The sequence below is a fragment of the Mustela erminea genome, chromosome 11 (genome assembly GCF_009829155.1).
Source record: "Mustela erminea isolate mMusErm1 chromosome 11, mMusErm1.Pri, whole genome shotgun sequence".
NCBI classification, from domain to species: Eukaryota; Metazoa; Chordata; class Mammalia; order Carnivora; family Mustelidae; genus Mustela; species Mustela erminea.
The window spans coordinates 17511401-17527855 of NC_045624.1; the positions used below are offsets into that span (position 1 = coordinate 17511401).

At 36.0% G+C, this 16455-nt stretch overlaps 1 protein-coding gene across 6 annotated transcripts in view; it reads left to right on the forward strand.

Moving 5' to 3' along the window:
- Positions 1 to 16455, forward strand: part of CNOT4 (CCR4-NOT transcription complex subunit 4) — a 140207-nt gene that overhangs the window by 72542 nt on the left and 51210 nt on the right. For 3 of the 6 annotated variants that reach the window (XM_032303851.1, XM_032303854.1, XM_032303856.1), the window contains exons 4-7: positions 3062 to 3148; positions 3862 to 3963; positions 4658 to 4783; positions 8613 to 8746. In XM_032303851.1, coding sequence (XP_032159742.1) covers positions 3062 to 3148; positions 3862 to 3963; positions 4658 to 4783; positions 8613 to 8746 — 449 coding nt within the window. The remainder of the gene's footprint in view (positions 1 to 3061; positions 3149 to 3861; positions 3964 to 4657; positions 4784 to 8612; positions 8747 to 16455) is intronic. The other 3 variants (XM_032303852.1, XM_032303855.1, XM_032303857.1) reach the window with 1 other exon arrangement.

Below are 16455 nucleotides of genomic sequence, written 5' to 3' on the forward strand. Positions count from 1 at the left end.
CGAGTGTACACTGACCAATACAAAAGTAGCCCTTGCTTATTTTCAAACTAACCATTTAACATAACATGCGAAGTACTCTGTGCTATGGAAGCACAAGAGAGAGCACCCGATCTTGTTGGGGAGGTATGTACTCTCTTGCTGTCTTTGGGGCAAAGTGCTTCTGGTCCAGGAACTGTACAGATTCTTCAGGATGAGAAAGATCTCGGTCTGCAAGTGATTTGTTTGGAAGATTAGAGTGCAGTGGTGAGAGATGAGGCTGGTGAGGTAAGTAGTAACACACTATGAAGGGCTTTCTAACTGTGCGAAGGAGTTTGTACTTTATTCTAAAGGCAGTGGGAACCTATTGAATGTTCTTTCTTTCTTTTTAAAGATTTTATTTATATATTTGACTCAGAGAGACACAGTGAGAGACACAGGGGAGTGGGAGCGGGAGAAGCGGCCTTCCTGCTAAGCAGGGAGCCTGATGTGGGACTTGATCCCAGGACCCTGGGGTCCTGACATGAATAGAAGGCAGCCGCTTCAGGACTGAGCCACCCAGGCGCTCCCCTGTTGAATGTTCTTTAGATCAATGACATGACTAGATTTGTGCCTTGAAAATAATCATTCTGGCTCCACTGTTACATGTCAGTATAATTATATACAAGTTATTATGTTGTATTGAAGGTGTTATACCCAGATACTGGCTAGAAACTATTTCCTTAAGTGAGTGGTTTTCAACCTTATCAGAGCTAGTACCCGTTTTTAAAAATATTTTGTAACACTCTTTGACTTTTATGAAGTGATTTCATGAGATAAAGAAATAAAAAGAATAAAAAGGAAATAATTTATAAAAAGACTGTTTCTACATGTAGAATTTGGGTACCAGTACTCTAGTACTCTACCTTGCTACGCACGGTGTGGTTTCTGAGCTGGTAGATTAGTATCCTGTGGGTGCTTATTTTGTAAACTCAGGCCCTGCTTCAGAGCTACTAGATCTGAATATGCAATTTAACTAGATCCTCAAATGATTTATATGCATATTCACGTTTGGGAAGTACTGTTTTAAAATACACAATAAAGTAGTAAGATGCTTGCAAAATCACTGTGAATGTGATACCTAGAAAGGCAGATTGTTATAGGTATATGTATTGGCAATCCAGATAGTAGGAAGAGCCAGTGATGTGATTTTTCTGGAATAACTCTTGGTATAATTCTGAACAAATCACCTGTAGTCTTCCCTTAATTATATATTATTTGCTTTCTTATAAATACAACATATGGCAGAACTGTAGGGAACTACTTTTGAGTTTATATATAATGTGGAATTTGTTTCTAGGTTCACATAATTATAAATAGGCTTCTCAGCTATATGAATGTCTTGTAGGACATTCAAAACTTGTACAGGTCAATTCTTTATTGTGCAGGGCGAGCCAGAGCATTGTAAGCCATTCCTGGCTCCCATCCACTGAACATAAGTATCACCTCCCAGTCACTTTAACAACCTCCCCCAATAAAAGCTCCCACAGATTTTTAAAAATGCTCCCTTAAATGCTGCCTTCATTGAGAGCTACTACCATAAACTCACAGGTGATTTGAGATGCTGATGCAGCACAGCATATGACCAGCCTTAACTCTTGAAGCAGATACTTTGACTCTGAAGCCCTGTGCTGAGTTGGTGTGCATCCACTTGGAATATTGAGTGCAGTTCTCAACTCTACTAGCCAGGAAGCTTTTGAACAGAAACTCTTCCCTACTCATCAGCCCTGAGACTTCGCTGTGTACAACCTGGGAGTCATTGCTTTTGCCATTAACAGTCTCATTTGTCTTGGGGGATTCGGTGGAAAAAAGATTGAAAACAAATACAGTCACCTCATCTTATAATCCATTAAAATTGGCTATAGAAAACATAACAGCTTTATGCTTATAAGAACCTAAAATAAAATGTGGTGAAAATAATTATGTTAATTAATTTGAAAACAGTTAAGAATTGATGGTACCTCAGCCAGACAGTTCAAATCCTTGATTCTGTCAAGTGCAGAACATAGTAGCTAAGTTATAAGTATGTGAGAATGTTATCAAATTAAAGTGTTTGAAAAGAATACTTTGCACACACGTGGATGGCGACACACAGAAAGGTCTATAGGTAATATAGGTCTATAGGTAAATTCTAGGAAAAGTACAAAATTTAATTTTGAAGTAGCAAATTACAGGAGAGGTTTTTGTATCAAGGTATGTAGTAGTCAAATAAACTAAGGTCAAGTAAGTTTGTAAGAGAAGTTAAATGAGTACATGTAGTGATCACAAAGGAAGTGACACAGGTATGAGGGGGAATAACCACCAAGAAGTAACCAAGTAATAGAGAAAGAAATGTATAAATTTGTTTCCTAATATTTTTTCCATCCATCACCACATATATGTCATTTACCAGGAAAAAGGAGGAAAAAAACAGGAGATAATCAAGAAGTGGTAAAATTAACACAAAGAAACTTAAGTACACACACACACACACACACACACACACACACACACACACACACAGTGATAAATCATGAAGGGTAAGGTTGAGCAATATTGTTACCATATTTGCAATTTGTAGCTTTAATGTAATATATCAAATGTTTTATACAATAGATTTATGACTAAAGACTCTAATATTTCTGTTCTTGAGTTTCTGTCTCTGTTTAATACATGATTGTTTTGGTCATTGTTTTGAGAATTACTTTTTTATAAGGATTATCTATTAATGAAAATATGGTTAAGATATTTGATCTGTTTGGTGTATCTTCACACTATGAAGATAAGATCCCATGGATTATTGGTGCAGATATGAGAACATAGTACACAATACCAAACTTAGTGTGTCTTAGTTTCCATATAGTGGGTCAATAAGAAATAGCTTTTAGACTGTTGATGATTTCCTGTAGGTTAATCACACAAATTGTAATTAGAAAGTGTCACATTTATTAGAAAACTTTAAAAGTTATTTTCCTTTCACTGAAGAGGGATGGTGTATGTCCCCATTATAAGGATAACATTGATGAAAATGGGGACACATTATACCTTATTTCTTCTTCTTTTATAGGTTTTAAAACGACCAGAATATTTTGGGAAGTTTGGTAAAATACATAAAGTTGTCATCAATAATAGCACATCATATGCAGGCTCACAGGTAACTAATTATAGGGATTTTTGCCTTTCCTCCCTGTGGTCTAGGCTTGACCTGGGCTGTTCAGAAGGAAAATCTGCTTTCTGGGAGTAGAAAAGCCTGAGGGTCAAGGATTTAAGCAGTGTTAGTGACCTCTACTGGTGGGGTGGGGGAATTTCTGGTGCTTATTTGACTTCAGGACTTAACAGTGAATTGATTGTAGTAAGAAATGGTAAAACAAAGATTAAGTGATGGTTTGAGGGGGAGGGGGAGTTGAGTCTATTATCAGGCAGTGTAATAATTAGATGATGATTTCTAATAAACTTAATAGAGCATCTTTGTTATGCTGGTATTAGGAGACAGAATAGTCTTGCAAATTGGATTTATTTTGGGGAGAACATAATTTGACACAGTGTCTTGAAGTTTTATTTTTTTAAATCTAACTTTCAAAGTTTGTTTTAACCTTGACGAGCCTGTCAAATGACTTTAGAAAAATAAATACCAAGCCAGAGATGATACTTTATCCATATTATATTTTAGTCTACTTAAAATCAGATAAGTATGATTGTTTTAAGATGAGCTATTACATGGTTTAATCAAAGCTACTACTATTTCTGATTATGGTCATTATTATTAATGATAATAGTAGTAAAGACTTTTAGAATTCCCTAGGCAGGGTGCAAAGGAATTGTTTTTTTCTTGAATTTGAAATTAGTAACCGTGTGTTTTCACTTTAGGGTCCAAGTGCCAGTGCTTATGTAACCTATATCCGGTCAGAAGATGCTCTCAGAGCCATACAGTGTGTCAACAATGTGGTAGTAGATGGCAGAACACTTAAGGTAATGTGGCCTCTTGATTGTTTTTACGGGGGAAGAGATTAAATGTAGTAAAAAGGGGAGACTCTTAGCATTTGCTCATTACATTTGGAGGGAGTCTGTTTGAAGATTGCTTCTTAAACATCCGTACTAACTTATGACCGCTAATTTGTTTACTGCCAGCTTATGTAGGGCCTCGTTTTACCAGGTAGGAATAAACACATTCATTATTAGGTGATAATCTTTAAAAATCTGTATTTACACATAGTCTTATTTTGTGAAAATAGGATCTATTATTCTTATCAGAAATAGATAATGATTCTGATTTGTCATCCTTAAAGATTTGGCCATTGATCAGTTAAGGTTTGAGTAAAGGGTTGCACTAAGCCATGCTTGATATGAATGGAGTGAGGATGGCCTAACTAGAAAAAAGAATTTGCTTAGGTGCCTAACTTCTGTAACATGGAATAGGTTTTGTATGTCTTCTCTAGGGAAGATGATTTGGGTACTCAAGTTCTGGAAAACCTAACTGAGGTGCTTTCTTTAGTTCTCCCAAAGAAGCATCATTTTTAATAGATGCTGCTAGCAGCAATAGTTTAGTTCTCCATTGTTCAGAGTCATACTTCTCTTCTTGTTTTGTCATGTCTGTGCCTCATTTGAGGTGAAGTGAAAATACCAATTCACATTTTGGGTCCTTCCCCTCCCCCTCTTTCTGCAGGCATCTCTAGGTACAACAAAATACTGCAGTTACTTCTTAAAGAATATGCAGTGTCCAAAGCCTGACTGCATGTATCTACATGAATTGGGGGATGAGGCGGCCAGCTTCACGAAAGAGGAAATGCAGGTAGTAAATTAATGTGAATTATAAACTTTGCAGAAAAGGAAGTATTGTTCTTTATAAATTAAAATTTCAAAAGCAAAAACTGGGGGTTAAAAAAAAAATTATTATTAAAGTAGCATTTTCCAAATAGTGTTCCATGGAATGTCAGTTCTACAGAATATTGTTCTATTAAAAATGGATCTGTAATCCATTAAGTTTGAAAATGCTAGATTAATGAAGATAAATAGTTTTCTTTCCTGCAGGACTTCTCAGAGTCTTTAATATGCTAATACATATCCAAGAAGGGAATGTACAATCAGAACTTAATTGACCAAGCAAAGCATTTTGGTAAATGCTACTTTAGGGGGAATATCAACAAATTGGAAGCTAACTGGGTTACTGTAATTATGAGAGTTTTTCCTTCCCAGTTTCCACTCTTTATAGAACATGCTAGAAGATAATAACCTATCAAATATTGCTGATAACCTAACATTTTTATAAAATGATTCTCCTCATGAAAGTGTACAATGAGTCAGTGTCCTGTGAAGGTGGATTGAAGGTTTATTATCCTGTGTTCTTTTTAATATTTTCTATTCTCTGGTCTCCTTTCAATTTGTAGTATTATAAACATGATTTTACAAGTAAAATTGTTGACCATATGCATATTAAATAAGGATTATACCAAAGCACAGTGCTGCACTTCCCTATTATAGATGAGGACATCAGATTGTTGCTGTGGACTTTTGCTGTAATACTTCTCATTTAGAAGATAGAGGGCCGTTGATTGCTACCTTGGGCTCTCCAGGTCAAACTAGAGAGAGTCTGGTAGGGTCTCTGTTAAGAGTATATTGTTAAAATGAAATATTTCCCTTTTTTCACTTGGAGTTATTTCAAACTTAAATCCCATTATAATTGATTCATTGGAATTTCTCGATCGTGTTTCTTTATGGTCTAAAAACAATGTTAAAATAAGGTCTCTGTGATATTTAATGGGGAGAGATGACTTCTTATTTAATAAATGCTTCTTGATTTTTTTTTTCTTTTTTTTGGTGAAACGTTGTGAGTAGAATCTAAGGTCACACCATTCCAGAATAAATTTTGATATGTAGAGAACATGCATTACTCATGCTACTGTTATACGAAAATTTCTGCCAAAGAATTTCTAAGCCCTAGTCGATCTCATTTTTGAGTAATTCTGAATTATAAACGAAAATGGACAGACAGTCCCATGGAACTGACTTGTAATGGGATTTAACCTGTCTTTCTGGACTGCCCCTGTAAAATCATTTGAGTATTAGTTTTAGTGCTTAGTTGCTAATGAAAGCCATAATGTCTCCTGAAGTATTGATTGCAGAAAAATTTCAAGGCTTTTCATGTTTTAAAGATGTAACATCCACATCTCCTATATTTTTTTCTTAATAATTTAAAATTCATATTGTGATGAATTCATCTGCTCTTTATGTGAGTTTAAAATTAATTTGAAAAGAGGTTTCTTTATTGAAATGGTTCCTCTTATATAGGAAGGAAATTTGAACAAATTATGTCATGGCAAAAATCAGAAGATCTTTCCTTGTTACTGCATAATTAAAAATTTGGTACCATATGAAATATTTATAGATCCATTTGAAACAGGCAGGAGCCCCCTTGGAACAGGGCACAGTGCGTTGTGCAGTGTATATAACACAGTTCTACTTGATTAGGTGATGTTGGCCTTGCTTGTTTTTACTGTCTTGTGTTTTTTTGATCTGTCCCATTCTGGGTTTGGTTTTCCTGTAACATCTAGTTAGACCACACTTTAAAATAATTAAACAATCCTGAAGGTAAGTAAAAATGTCATTTCAGTCATGATTTACATGCGAGTAGTAAAAAGTTATTCAAAGTAATTTCACTATAATTGATTTAAGATTTTATTTATTTATTTTTGAGAGCTAGGGAGAGAGAGCACAAGCATGAGTGGGGGGTGGAGGGGCAGAGGGACAAGCAGACTCCCCAGTGAGCAGGGAGTCCAGTAAGGGGCTCCATCCCAGGACCCTGGGATCATGACCTGAGCTGAAGGCAGATGCTTAACCCACTGAGCCACCCCTCATTGTAACTTCTTTTTGTGTAAGACTAATTTCCAGAGGCAGTCTTTGCCTAATTTCCCCGATAATGTTTGTGATACTGTCTTCTGATATGTAGCAACCGACTATAGTAAATACAGATTTCTCTCTGTGTATAGAGCAGTGATCTGTAAACTTTCTGTAAAGAGCCAGTTAGTAAATATTTTAGGCTTTCTGGGCCTATGGTCTTTGTAGTAAATACTCAATTCTTCTTTTGTAGCAGAGACCAGCCATAGACAGCAAGTAAATGAATGAGCATGACTGTTCCAATAAAACTTTACTTATAAAAACAGAGGGGCTGGGGACACCTGGGTGGCTTGGTTTGGTGTCTGCCTTTGGCACAGATCATGATCCCAGGGTCCGGGAATTGAGTTCTGCTTTGGGGTCCCTGCTCAGTGGGAAGTCTGCTTCTTCCTCTCGCTCTGCCTGCTGCTCCCCGTAATTGTGCATGTGTGCTCTCTCTCGCTCTCTATCAAATAAGTAAATAAAATCTTAAAAAACACACACACAAGAGAAACAGAGGGGTTGGCTGTAAACTGCCAGCTCCAGTTTTGGAGTTTAAAATGACATTAATTTTTATATAAAAACAAAGTAATGGAATTTTTACTTTGTGTCAAGATAATGAAAAAGGTTATTAATACTCTTCATCTGTGTACAATTTACAACATGTTTTTCTTATTTATTTAAAAGATTATTTATTTGACAGAAAGCAAGAGAGAGAGAGAGAGCAAGCAATAGAGGGAACACAAGCAGGGGGAGTGGGAGAGGAAGAAGAGAAGCAGGCTTCCTGCTGAGCAAGGAGCCTGATGTGGGGCTCCATCCCAGGACTCTGGGATCATGACCTGAGCTGAAGGCAGAGGCTTAACGACTGAGCTACCATCTAGGTGCCCTGTTCGTCTCTTTTAAAAAGAGAAATTAGGGACACCTGGGAGGCTCAGTTGGTTGGACCACTGCCTTTGGCTCAGGTCATGATCCCGGAGTCCCGAGATCGAGTCCGGCATCGGGCTCCCAGCTCCATGGGGAGTCTGCTTCGCTCTCTGACCTTCTTCGCTCATGCTCTCTCTCACTGTCTCTCTCTCAAATAAATAAATAAAATCTTTTTAAAAAAAAAATAAATAAATAAATAAAAAGAGAAATTAAATATTTTTGGTGATCTTCAGAAAATTCTGTAATGGCCCTGTTAGAAGGCTTCATTCTTAAATGAAAGATGGAGGAATAAGTTGAAAAAGGCCTCTATTGTTATTTTCCTTTTTTGTTTTTCCCTTTCCTCCTTCTTTCCTTCCTTCCTTCCTTCCTGTATTTATTTAGTTGACAGAGAAAGAGAGAAAGCACAGCAGGGGGAGTGGGAGAGGGAGAAGCAGGCTTCCTGCCAAGCAGGGAGCCCAACGTGGGACTCAGTCCCAGGACCCCGGGATCATGACCTGAACCAAAGGCAGATGCTTAGCAGACTGAGACACCCAGGTGCTCTGGACCTCTAGTTTTTTGAGCTGGCAAAAAAGTTGTCTGTAATTATGCTTTCTGCACAATAAATGGTTGATGAAATCCTTAATGAATGGCATATATATTTTGTAGTTTTGTTGGAAGAACTTTCATTGGTCCTCCAGTTCTGTGACATCCTCACAGGGTTCTCTAATGCCATGAAAAACCCTTACATGTTTTATTTAGGATATCTTTAATAATTCAGAAAGTAAGTCATTACTTTATACCACCCATTTTGTGAACCCCACTGCAGTTTTAATTTCTTCTTCCATTAGGCGGGTAAGCACCAAGAATATGAACAGAAACTACTTCAAGAATTATATAAGTTAAACCCCAATTTTCTTCAACTATCTACGGGTTCAGTTGATAAGAATAAGAACAAAGTGACACCACTGCAGAGGTATGATACGTAAGTACCGATATTAGTATAATCGGACACCTTACCTTCATGTCTGTCTATCTTCTCTTCTCATTTTACATCTTCTTCAGGCAAAATTCTTGACAGTGTCTATCATTTGTGCAGAATTATTGCATTGTATAGGAAATGTTGAGTCACAGTTTCTGGGTTTGAAAGTTTGCTGCCTCCTGCTCCCTGGTAATACTTCAGATGAGCCTCTTGGTGGCTACCCCTTTGCATTGGTTTGCAGACTGCCCTGGACCCTGGGAACACCCTCCTTGAAAAAAAAGGAATTTAAGTGATGTTGGTTATTGAAGGGCTCTTATTGCCTAATTAGGGTTCCCCCCCGATACAGTTGAGGGGTAAAATATTGTAAAAGGGGAAGTGGGAGTTATCTGAAGCATTGTATGTTGGGGGCACAAATAATTGTGGTTTTCTAGTCGCAGGAATCATTAAAGTCTTATATCCTCTGAATGAGGAGGATTCAGAATTTTCATCTCAAGAAACAAATTATTTTTGTGTAGACCTGTATTATGTCAATGTTTAAATAAATTTATAGTCTAAGGTATTGAGTCTCATTCTGATATGGTGATCTTCACATTTTGGGTTATATTTGGTTATGGCCTGTCAGAGAATGGTATGGTTAATAAAAACAGTAATTTGGGGTTGTACTCTATCCTGAATGTTCCTTAAGTTTCATGTGTTAGGAACTTGTAATTTTTTTTTAATTTGGTAAGTTTAATTTTTATAAAATGAATTCATTTAAATATATAGTTATAATTAATTTAGGTATGTTGATTTCCTTTTTTAAAAAACTTAGTCCAAAGTTAAATTTGTTTAAAGTGATATTCTAAATGTCTGGTTGTTATTTGTTACAGTCCAGCATTTAGCACTAAAGTAATATAAGGGCCATTTTTCAAATACAGCTTATAATAACTACATACATTGTCATCAGGTCTGTTTCTTCAACTACCTATTCTTGTGTTTAAATTCTTGAAGTCCTTAAGTTTATTCACTTTGGTGGTAAAGATTATTTATAAGGCTATTAAAATTTATGTATGCACACACATATACACATATGCACATGTACATACGTGTGTATATAAATATATATAAAAGAGGCCACAGAGCAAAGCATAAAATTACTATATAGTAAACTGTGTAAAATTTGTTTATATCAAAGCTAAGAATTAAAGCTAAGTCCAACAGAAATCTTTTGGGATGGGAAGCTTTGACCCTTTCCATTGATCTTTTTGTACCTACTCCTTTTTACTCCTGGATGTTTATTTTATTATGAACCATATTCTATTCCTTACTTCATTGGTTGCTAACTCAATAGTGCTTCATATAAGAATGGGGTTATTGTAGTAAAAATTTATTTCCGATGCTTTTAACATTTATATACATCACTGTTTCATTAAAAATACCATTCTAATTAAAACCATAATCTGGGTTTATAGCTCCTAGAGAATTCAGACCAGAAATTTAAAATTTAGATAATCCCTTTGAGATAATGTTCTTTATTTCCTGAATATGAAAGTAATATGTTTCTACTTAAAGAAATTTGAAAAATATATAAAAGCAAACGGAAGAAAGTAAATATTGTCTGTGATCTCAGTGCTCAAGATGTTTCCCTGAAAATGATTTGATGTGTTTCCTGCAGTGTGTATTTCTTTGTAGTCTTTTTCCTTCTTGTGAATGTATATATACACAAAATACATTGGTTTGTTATGTTTTAAAACCTAATATTCATTATTATGAATATTTTCCTTTGTCATGAAAACAATTTTTTATGGCTGCATGGTATTTCATTATACATGAGCATTTGAAATTTATTAAAACAACCTCCTGCTGGTGTATATTATTTTCATTTTGGTGCTCTTATTTATGACACTGTGATGAACATTTTTTTCATATAAACATTTTGGTTGTAGCTTTGATTCTCTTTGAAGTAGAACTGCTGAGTCAAAGATGATGAGTATCTGTTTCCTTGAATTGAATATTTTTTCTGCACATTTGCCAATTGGATAAAAACTGTCTCATTTTAATTTGTATTTGACTAATAGAGTGAACTTCTTATAGATTGTGAATTCGTATCTGTTTGTTATGTTTTATTGATGTATTTAAGTGTTGTATGTGCATTATACAGAACTAACTTCCCCAATTAGTTGACCAGTCTATTTGTGTTTCAAAATACTTGAATTTATAAATCAATTTTGGAAGAAATTCTGTTCTGCAATATAATACTGAGTGTTCTGAACCATTAACATGATATATCTCTCCAAGTCTTCTGTATCTCTTAGAAAAGAATTTGTTGCTGTCTTTCCCCTGCTTTATTGTATTGCATCTCCCACCACCACCTCTTCCTATCTGAGAACTCTGAGGCTAAAAATTAAAGACCAGTGTTAGAAAGTGGGGCTATCAGGCATCCTTGTCTCATTTTTTTTATAGGGTTATCTCCCTATTTTATAAGGCTGTCTCTGGTGTTTTATTCACTTGTAAATGTGATTTTAACCGTTTATTTGAGAGAAGTATTTTTAATCACAGTATTGAGAATACCTTGTTATTGTTAATTTTTTTTTTCTTTAGATTGAAGGTGAAAATTGATACTTACCAAATGTCCTTTTGGTGTTTATAACAAGTATTTAGTTTTTCTTTAACTTACTTTTTTGTGATCAGTTATTATTAGATTTACTAATATGTTATTGCCTTTGCCTTCATATAAAGTATAGTCAGAACACATAACTGTTTCAGTAGCAAGAGGGGAATGTCCTGGATACCACAGAGTAAAAGGAAGAGAAAGGGAGATTTAAATTAAAACAATGTACTCAATTAAATAACTGCCCAAAGCCAGTGTTACTAAACCTCACCTGGGATCAGAATAAATTTTAACATGGTTAGCTGTGCTTTGCATAAGTACACAATATAGGAAGGTTTCCTTGGGGAAGAAGAAGGGTTGTTTTTTGTTGGTTTAATTCAGGTCCCCCAAATTTAAGGACAGTTGATGGCCCAAGGTACAGAGAGTTCTTGTTTTGGCAAGCTCCTGTAGCTTGTTTTCCTCACATGCCAACCCCTGCAAAAGATTAAGTTCAATTGATTGTCATTACTACTGAAGGTTTGCTTTGGTCTTCATTTCCACATTGTCACTGTACAGGATATAGTGGTAGGGATGAATCTGTAGATAATTTTCCTTCTTCCCATAGGGAAGACTTGTCAAGTTAGAAAGGTGAACAATATGACCCTTTCCAAAAAATAAAAAATAAAATAAACATGACCCTTTCCATGGTCCTACCCAGCAGTAAGTTTTTCTTAGTCAAGATAAGTTGAGAATTAAGCTTTCTAGGGAAGAAAGAAAAAGAATGGTTTCTTTCTGTCTCTTCTTGTCATTCACATGTAGTGAATATCAGTTTTGCAAGAATCGCAGGAAAACAAAATGTGGAACCATATGAATTGACACTAAACCTAAAATGTAGTTTCCTCTTATTTCTTTTTTTTTTCTTTAAAGATTTTATTTATTTATTTGACAAAGAGAAATTACAGGTACACTGAGAGGCAGGCAGAGAGAGAGAGAAGGAAGCAGGCTCCCTGCTGAGCAGAGAGCCCGATGCGGGACTCGATCCCAGGACCCTGAGATATGACCTGAGCCGAAGGCAGCGGCTTAACCCACTGAGCCACCCAGGCGCTCAGTTTCCTCTTATTTCTGATTAAGCCAGAGTACAAATATTCAGAGTATCATAGCTACTGAATCCTCACTGAACCCTGACATGGGTTCATATGTAAGTGAGGTTCCTGTAATGTGTCTTATTCCTGTTTCGCTTAAATGAACAATAAATTATAAAAGGGTATATGTCATTTGTTCTCACCATCCTTCATTATGATACATTCCAGAGTTTATCAGTCAGATGGAGTATAGATGTGCTACTTTTCTATATTAATCAGTTACTTTGAAATGATGAATACAAATGAGAGAATGGGAAATAAGGAAGCCATGCATTAGTGATGCTTTGGGACTGGCTGTTGTAAGTTTGGGGCTTTGAAATACCTTAATTTCAGTTGAGACACTATTTGTGTCCCAGTTGAGAACTGTGAAGGGAATAGCAGCTAGATGGGCTATTGTGTCCAGGGACAGTGACTAGGCCTACGTAAGAATTTGGGGAGCAAATTATTGGGTCTATAGATCCCTCAAGGTAAGTGGTTATGACTTGATATTGTGGCTTAGGGAAGCCACAGTTGAAAGATTAAGGATGTTTGTCTTCAGACTTAGGTGTGAGGAGGTGTTGGTGTCTTTTGGGTGCCTTCAGTTTCAGTTGTCCTGCGTGGTAGATATCACTGGCAAGGAAAACTGAAACTGGCAAGTCTCAGAGAGTTTAAATAATTCACCAGTAAGTACCCTACACAAATAAGTGATAGACCAGATTCTGACCAAAGTTGCTGTCACTTTTATGCCCAGGCTCATTCTTCCACTCTGCCACAGCTCAGTCTAGAGGAGGTAAAATTCTTTTAAGAGACTTCAGCCTGAATCAAAACTCTAACATGAATCAAACTTACTGACTTAACGAAGACTATGTCACAACTAATATGTAGTTTGACTTTGAAGAACTCAGGTCTGAAAGGCTTATTATCTTCAGGATAAATCAGATATACTATACATCCAAGAAATTAATGGTATTTTAAGCAAAAGCTTTCCTAAACCTCAGTTTGGTGGCTATAGAGGAAAAACTAAAGAAAGGAGCATGACTATAGGAATTTGTTAGTTTTTATCACATTGAAAGAAAATGCATGTCTTTTTAAAAACATGGCTGTATCTTTATTGAAAATCAAGTATCAGCTTTGATAGACTGCAAGCATAGTCAGAGTGCCTTATTTATTCAGCGGAATGGGAGTGGTCACCGCATTAATCTTGTTCTCCTACCCTGACATCATGTAGTCTGGTATGATTTAGAAAAAGTATAGTCCAGAGACTTGTTGAAAATAGTCTTGGGTAGGGCTTGTTAAATCACAAATAGTCTTTAGCACATCTGTGAACTCTCTGAAATTTTATCAGATTTTGTGTGTGTGTGTGTGTGTGTGTGTGTGTGTGTACACATTTTTCTGGAGAGAGGACTCATGACCTAATAATAATTATAAATTACACCAGCGTGTGCTGGTACTTAGAGGTGATTTTAGCAGTGATTTTCAAACCATGGACAGGAGCCATGAGAGGTGGCCTACTTTACTTTTTTTTTTTTTTTTTTTGTAAAATGGATCCCCAGAAAGGCATTTCCCCTTTTATAATAGATAAATGATTTGCAGTTTCATACTTTTTTTTGTTTTAGCATGAAACTCAGGGCTACTTATTAGTAAACTAAGTAGATGCATTAGTAAGATTTACTAAAATTGGGTGTATATATTAAAATTAGTGAGCTATGAAATTTTTCTGACCGTTGTTCTCAGAGTCTTTTTTTCTTATTTCTTTTAAGAAATTTTATTCCCCTTCTGTATTTGGAAATATAAAGTTACCGCACATGTGCACATACATACTAGAAAACTAGTAAGCGAGTTCTGGTGTCTTGTTCTACCTACGTAGAATATTTTCAAAAAAGTTAGAGAGCTCCGGTACTTTTTTTCCCAGAGGGTGGGGCATAATGAGTGTGGGGGATGGATAATTAAGTGAGCAATTGTGTGTTTAAATTCTACTTAAGTATATAGTATCTTTTAAAAGATCAACCTTTATTACTGAAGTGCAAAATGAAAAAGAAGAGATGGAGACGGTTTTACTTGCTGCTTTTGAAAGCTGGCCACAGCCTACATGTTTAGGATGGTGGTTGTTGATCTTTCAACTTTAATATTAAGAATTATTGAATTTTTTAATTACTAGTAATCAAAACATTTATTTTCACTCGTGTTCAGTACATCCTGGAGTTCTTGAGAAAGTTTCAGTTAAAATCATATTTGCCAAACTATAATCAGCCCAGATGATTGATGCATTTTTCCTTACCATGCTAGCAACTCATTGTGCCACATTATGTAAGAGGTGGCCATATTTTAGTAGTAAAGTAATACTTGAAATGTTCATGTATATTTGAAGCCTGTATCAAATAAACTCTGTAAAGGCACACTACCTGTCTGTAATTTAAATTTGTCCTTTGCAGTAGCAAATGTTGATCTCAGTTGTTGAAGATGGGTGAGCACAAGTAATTAAAATGAACTCTTCTAAATGAATATGGAGTATTTAATATAGGAGCAGTGTGCGTATGTATTTGTATATACAGTAACATGACAGTGAAATTTGGAATGTCCATGGCTTGATATAAATTATACCTTATTTTTGAAATGCAACTTTAATTAGCACAATCATGGAGACTTTGTCTTTTCAATGTGATGAAAAGGAGAACTAGACCTTCTCAGTATTTTTTCTGTCCCACTCCCAGTCTGGAAAATGGTCTTTTCTTTGATTCTTCTCCTATGTAACAACTTGTCTTATGTTACAAATTTTAGAAAGCCGCCAAGAGACTGTTTTCAGGAATTTGGTGGCATCGCTACAAAATTCCTAGAAAGGAAGTCACATTTGAGCACTGACTTTGGGGTGACTTAGAAACTAGCATGTCTGGATGCAAACAGAGGTATAGCTGCATTAAACTGCCTGCTTGCAGATAGCTGTAGAGCATGGTTTCTTTGTAAAACCTTTTGAATTTGATATTAATAATTCCTTCTACTCTACAATCCGATAACAGTACTCCTCTTCACTTCCACTAGTGTAGTAATCATCAAATACCAGAGGTTGCAGTTTAGACTAAATAAATCAGTATCTCGAGAGACAGATTCTGGATATGCACTGTATATTTTTATATTTCAAAAAAAAATGAACATATTTACATATTATGTCCCATAGCACTGGATTCCAATTTTAGGGTTAGTTTAAAAATATTTACTCTTGAGAAATCTATAATCTCACCATAGATTTCAGAACTATTTAGGACTAGAACTTAAAAAAAAAAACAACTCAGCAGGACTCTGTATATGAAGATATTACATGTTTACAAATTTTTGTTTACAGACATTTATACACACAGCATTGCCTACTGGAAATATCTTGTGTTATGAGACCCACCTACCTTTTAGAATTGTTTAGTCCCACTTGAGTCCAGTACTTTTCAGTCAGTTGTGTGGTATTTGAAGACTTTAGGTGTTCTGATTTTTCTTTCTCTCAGCATTATTACTGGGCAACGATGATTCAAAGGCTAACATGCCATTCCTTCAGTTCTTGGACCAAATGAACTCTGAGTGTGCCTGCTGCGGCCAGGACCCTGAGTGCTTGTTGCCACAGCAGAACTTGTGAAAATTCTATTGGGACAGTCAGGCCTTTCCGCAGGGCCCTACCAGTTGGCTGAGATGATGTTTAATCTATTTAATTCTGATTCAGGCTCAGAGGGCTCAGTCGGAGCAAGGAGAGGCAGACCTCAAAGAATCTGTGGAGAGCCAGCAGCAGGAGACTGAATCCTGGAACCTGGAATTAAGGGCTAAATTGGAGAAGCTGGTGAAATCCATCAACCTGGAATTAAGGGCTAAAACGGAGAAGCTGGTGAAATCCATCAGCCAACTGAAGGACCACAAGGATGTCTTCTACTCCCAGTAGAATCAGTGAGAATGTCATCTTAAGACCCCCATCAGACCAGACATTAGCAGCTTCTGGAGGAAACCATGTGAAATGGACGAAAAGGAAAAAGGAGGTGCTGGATACC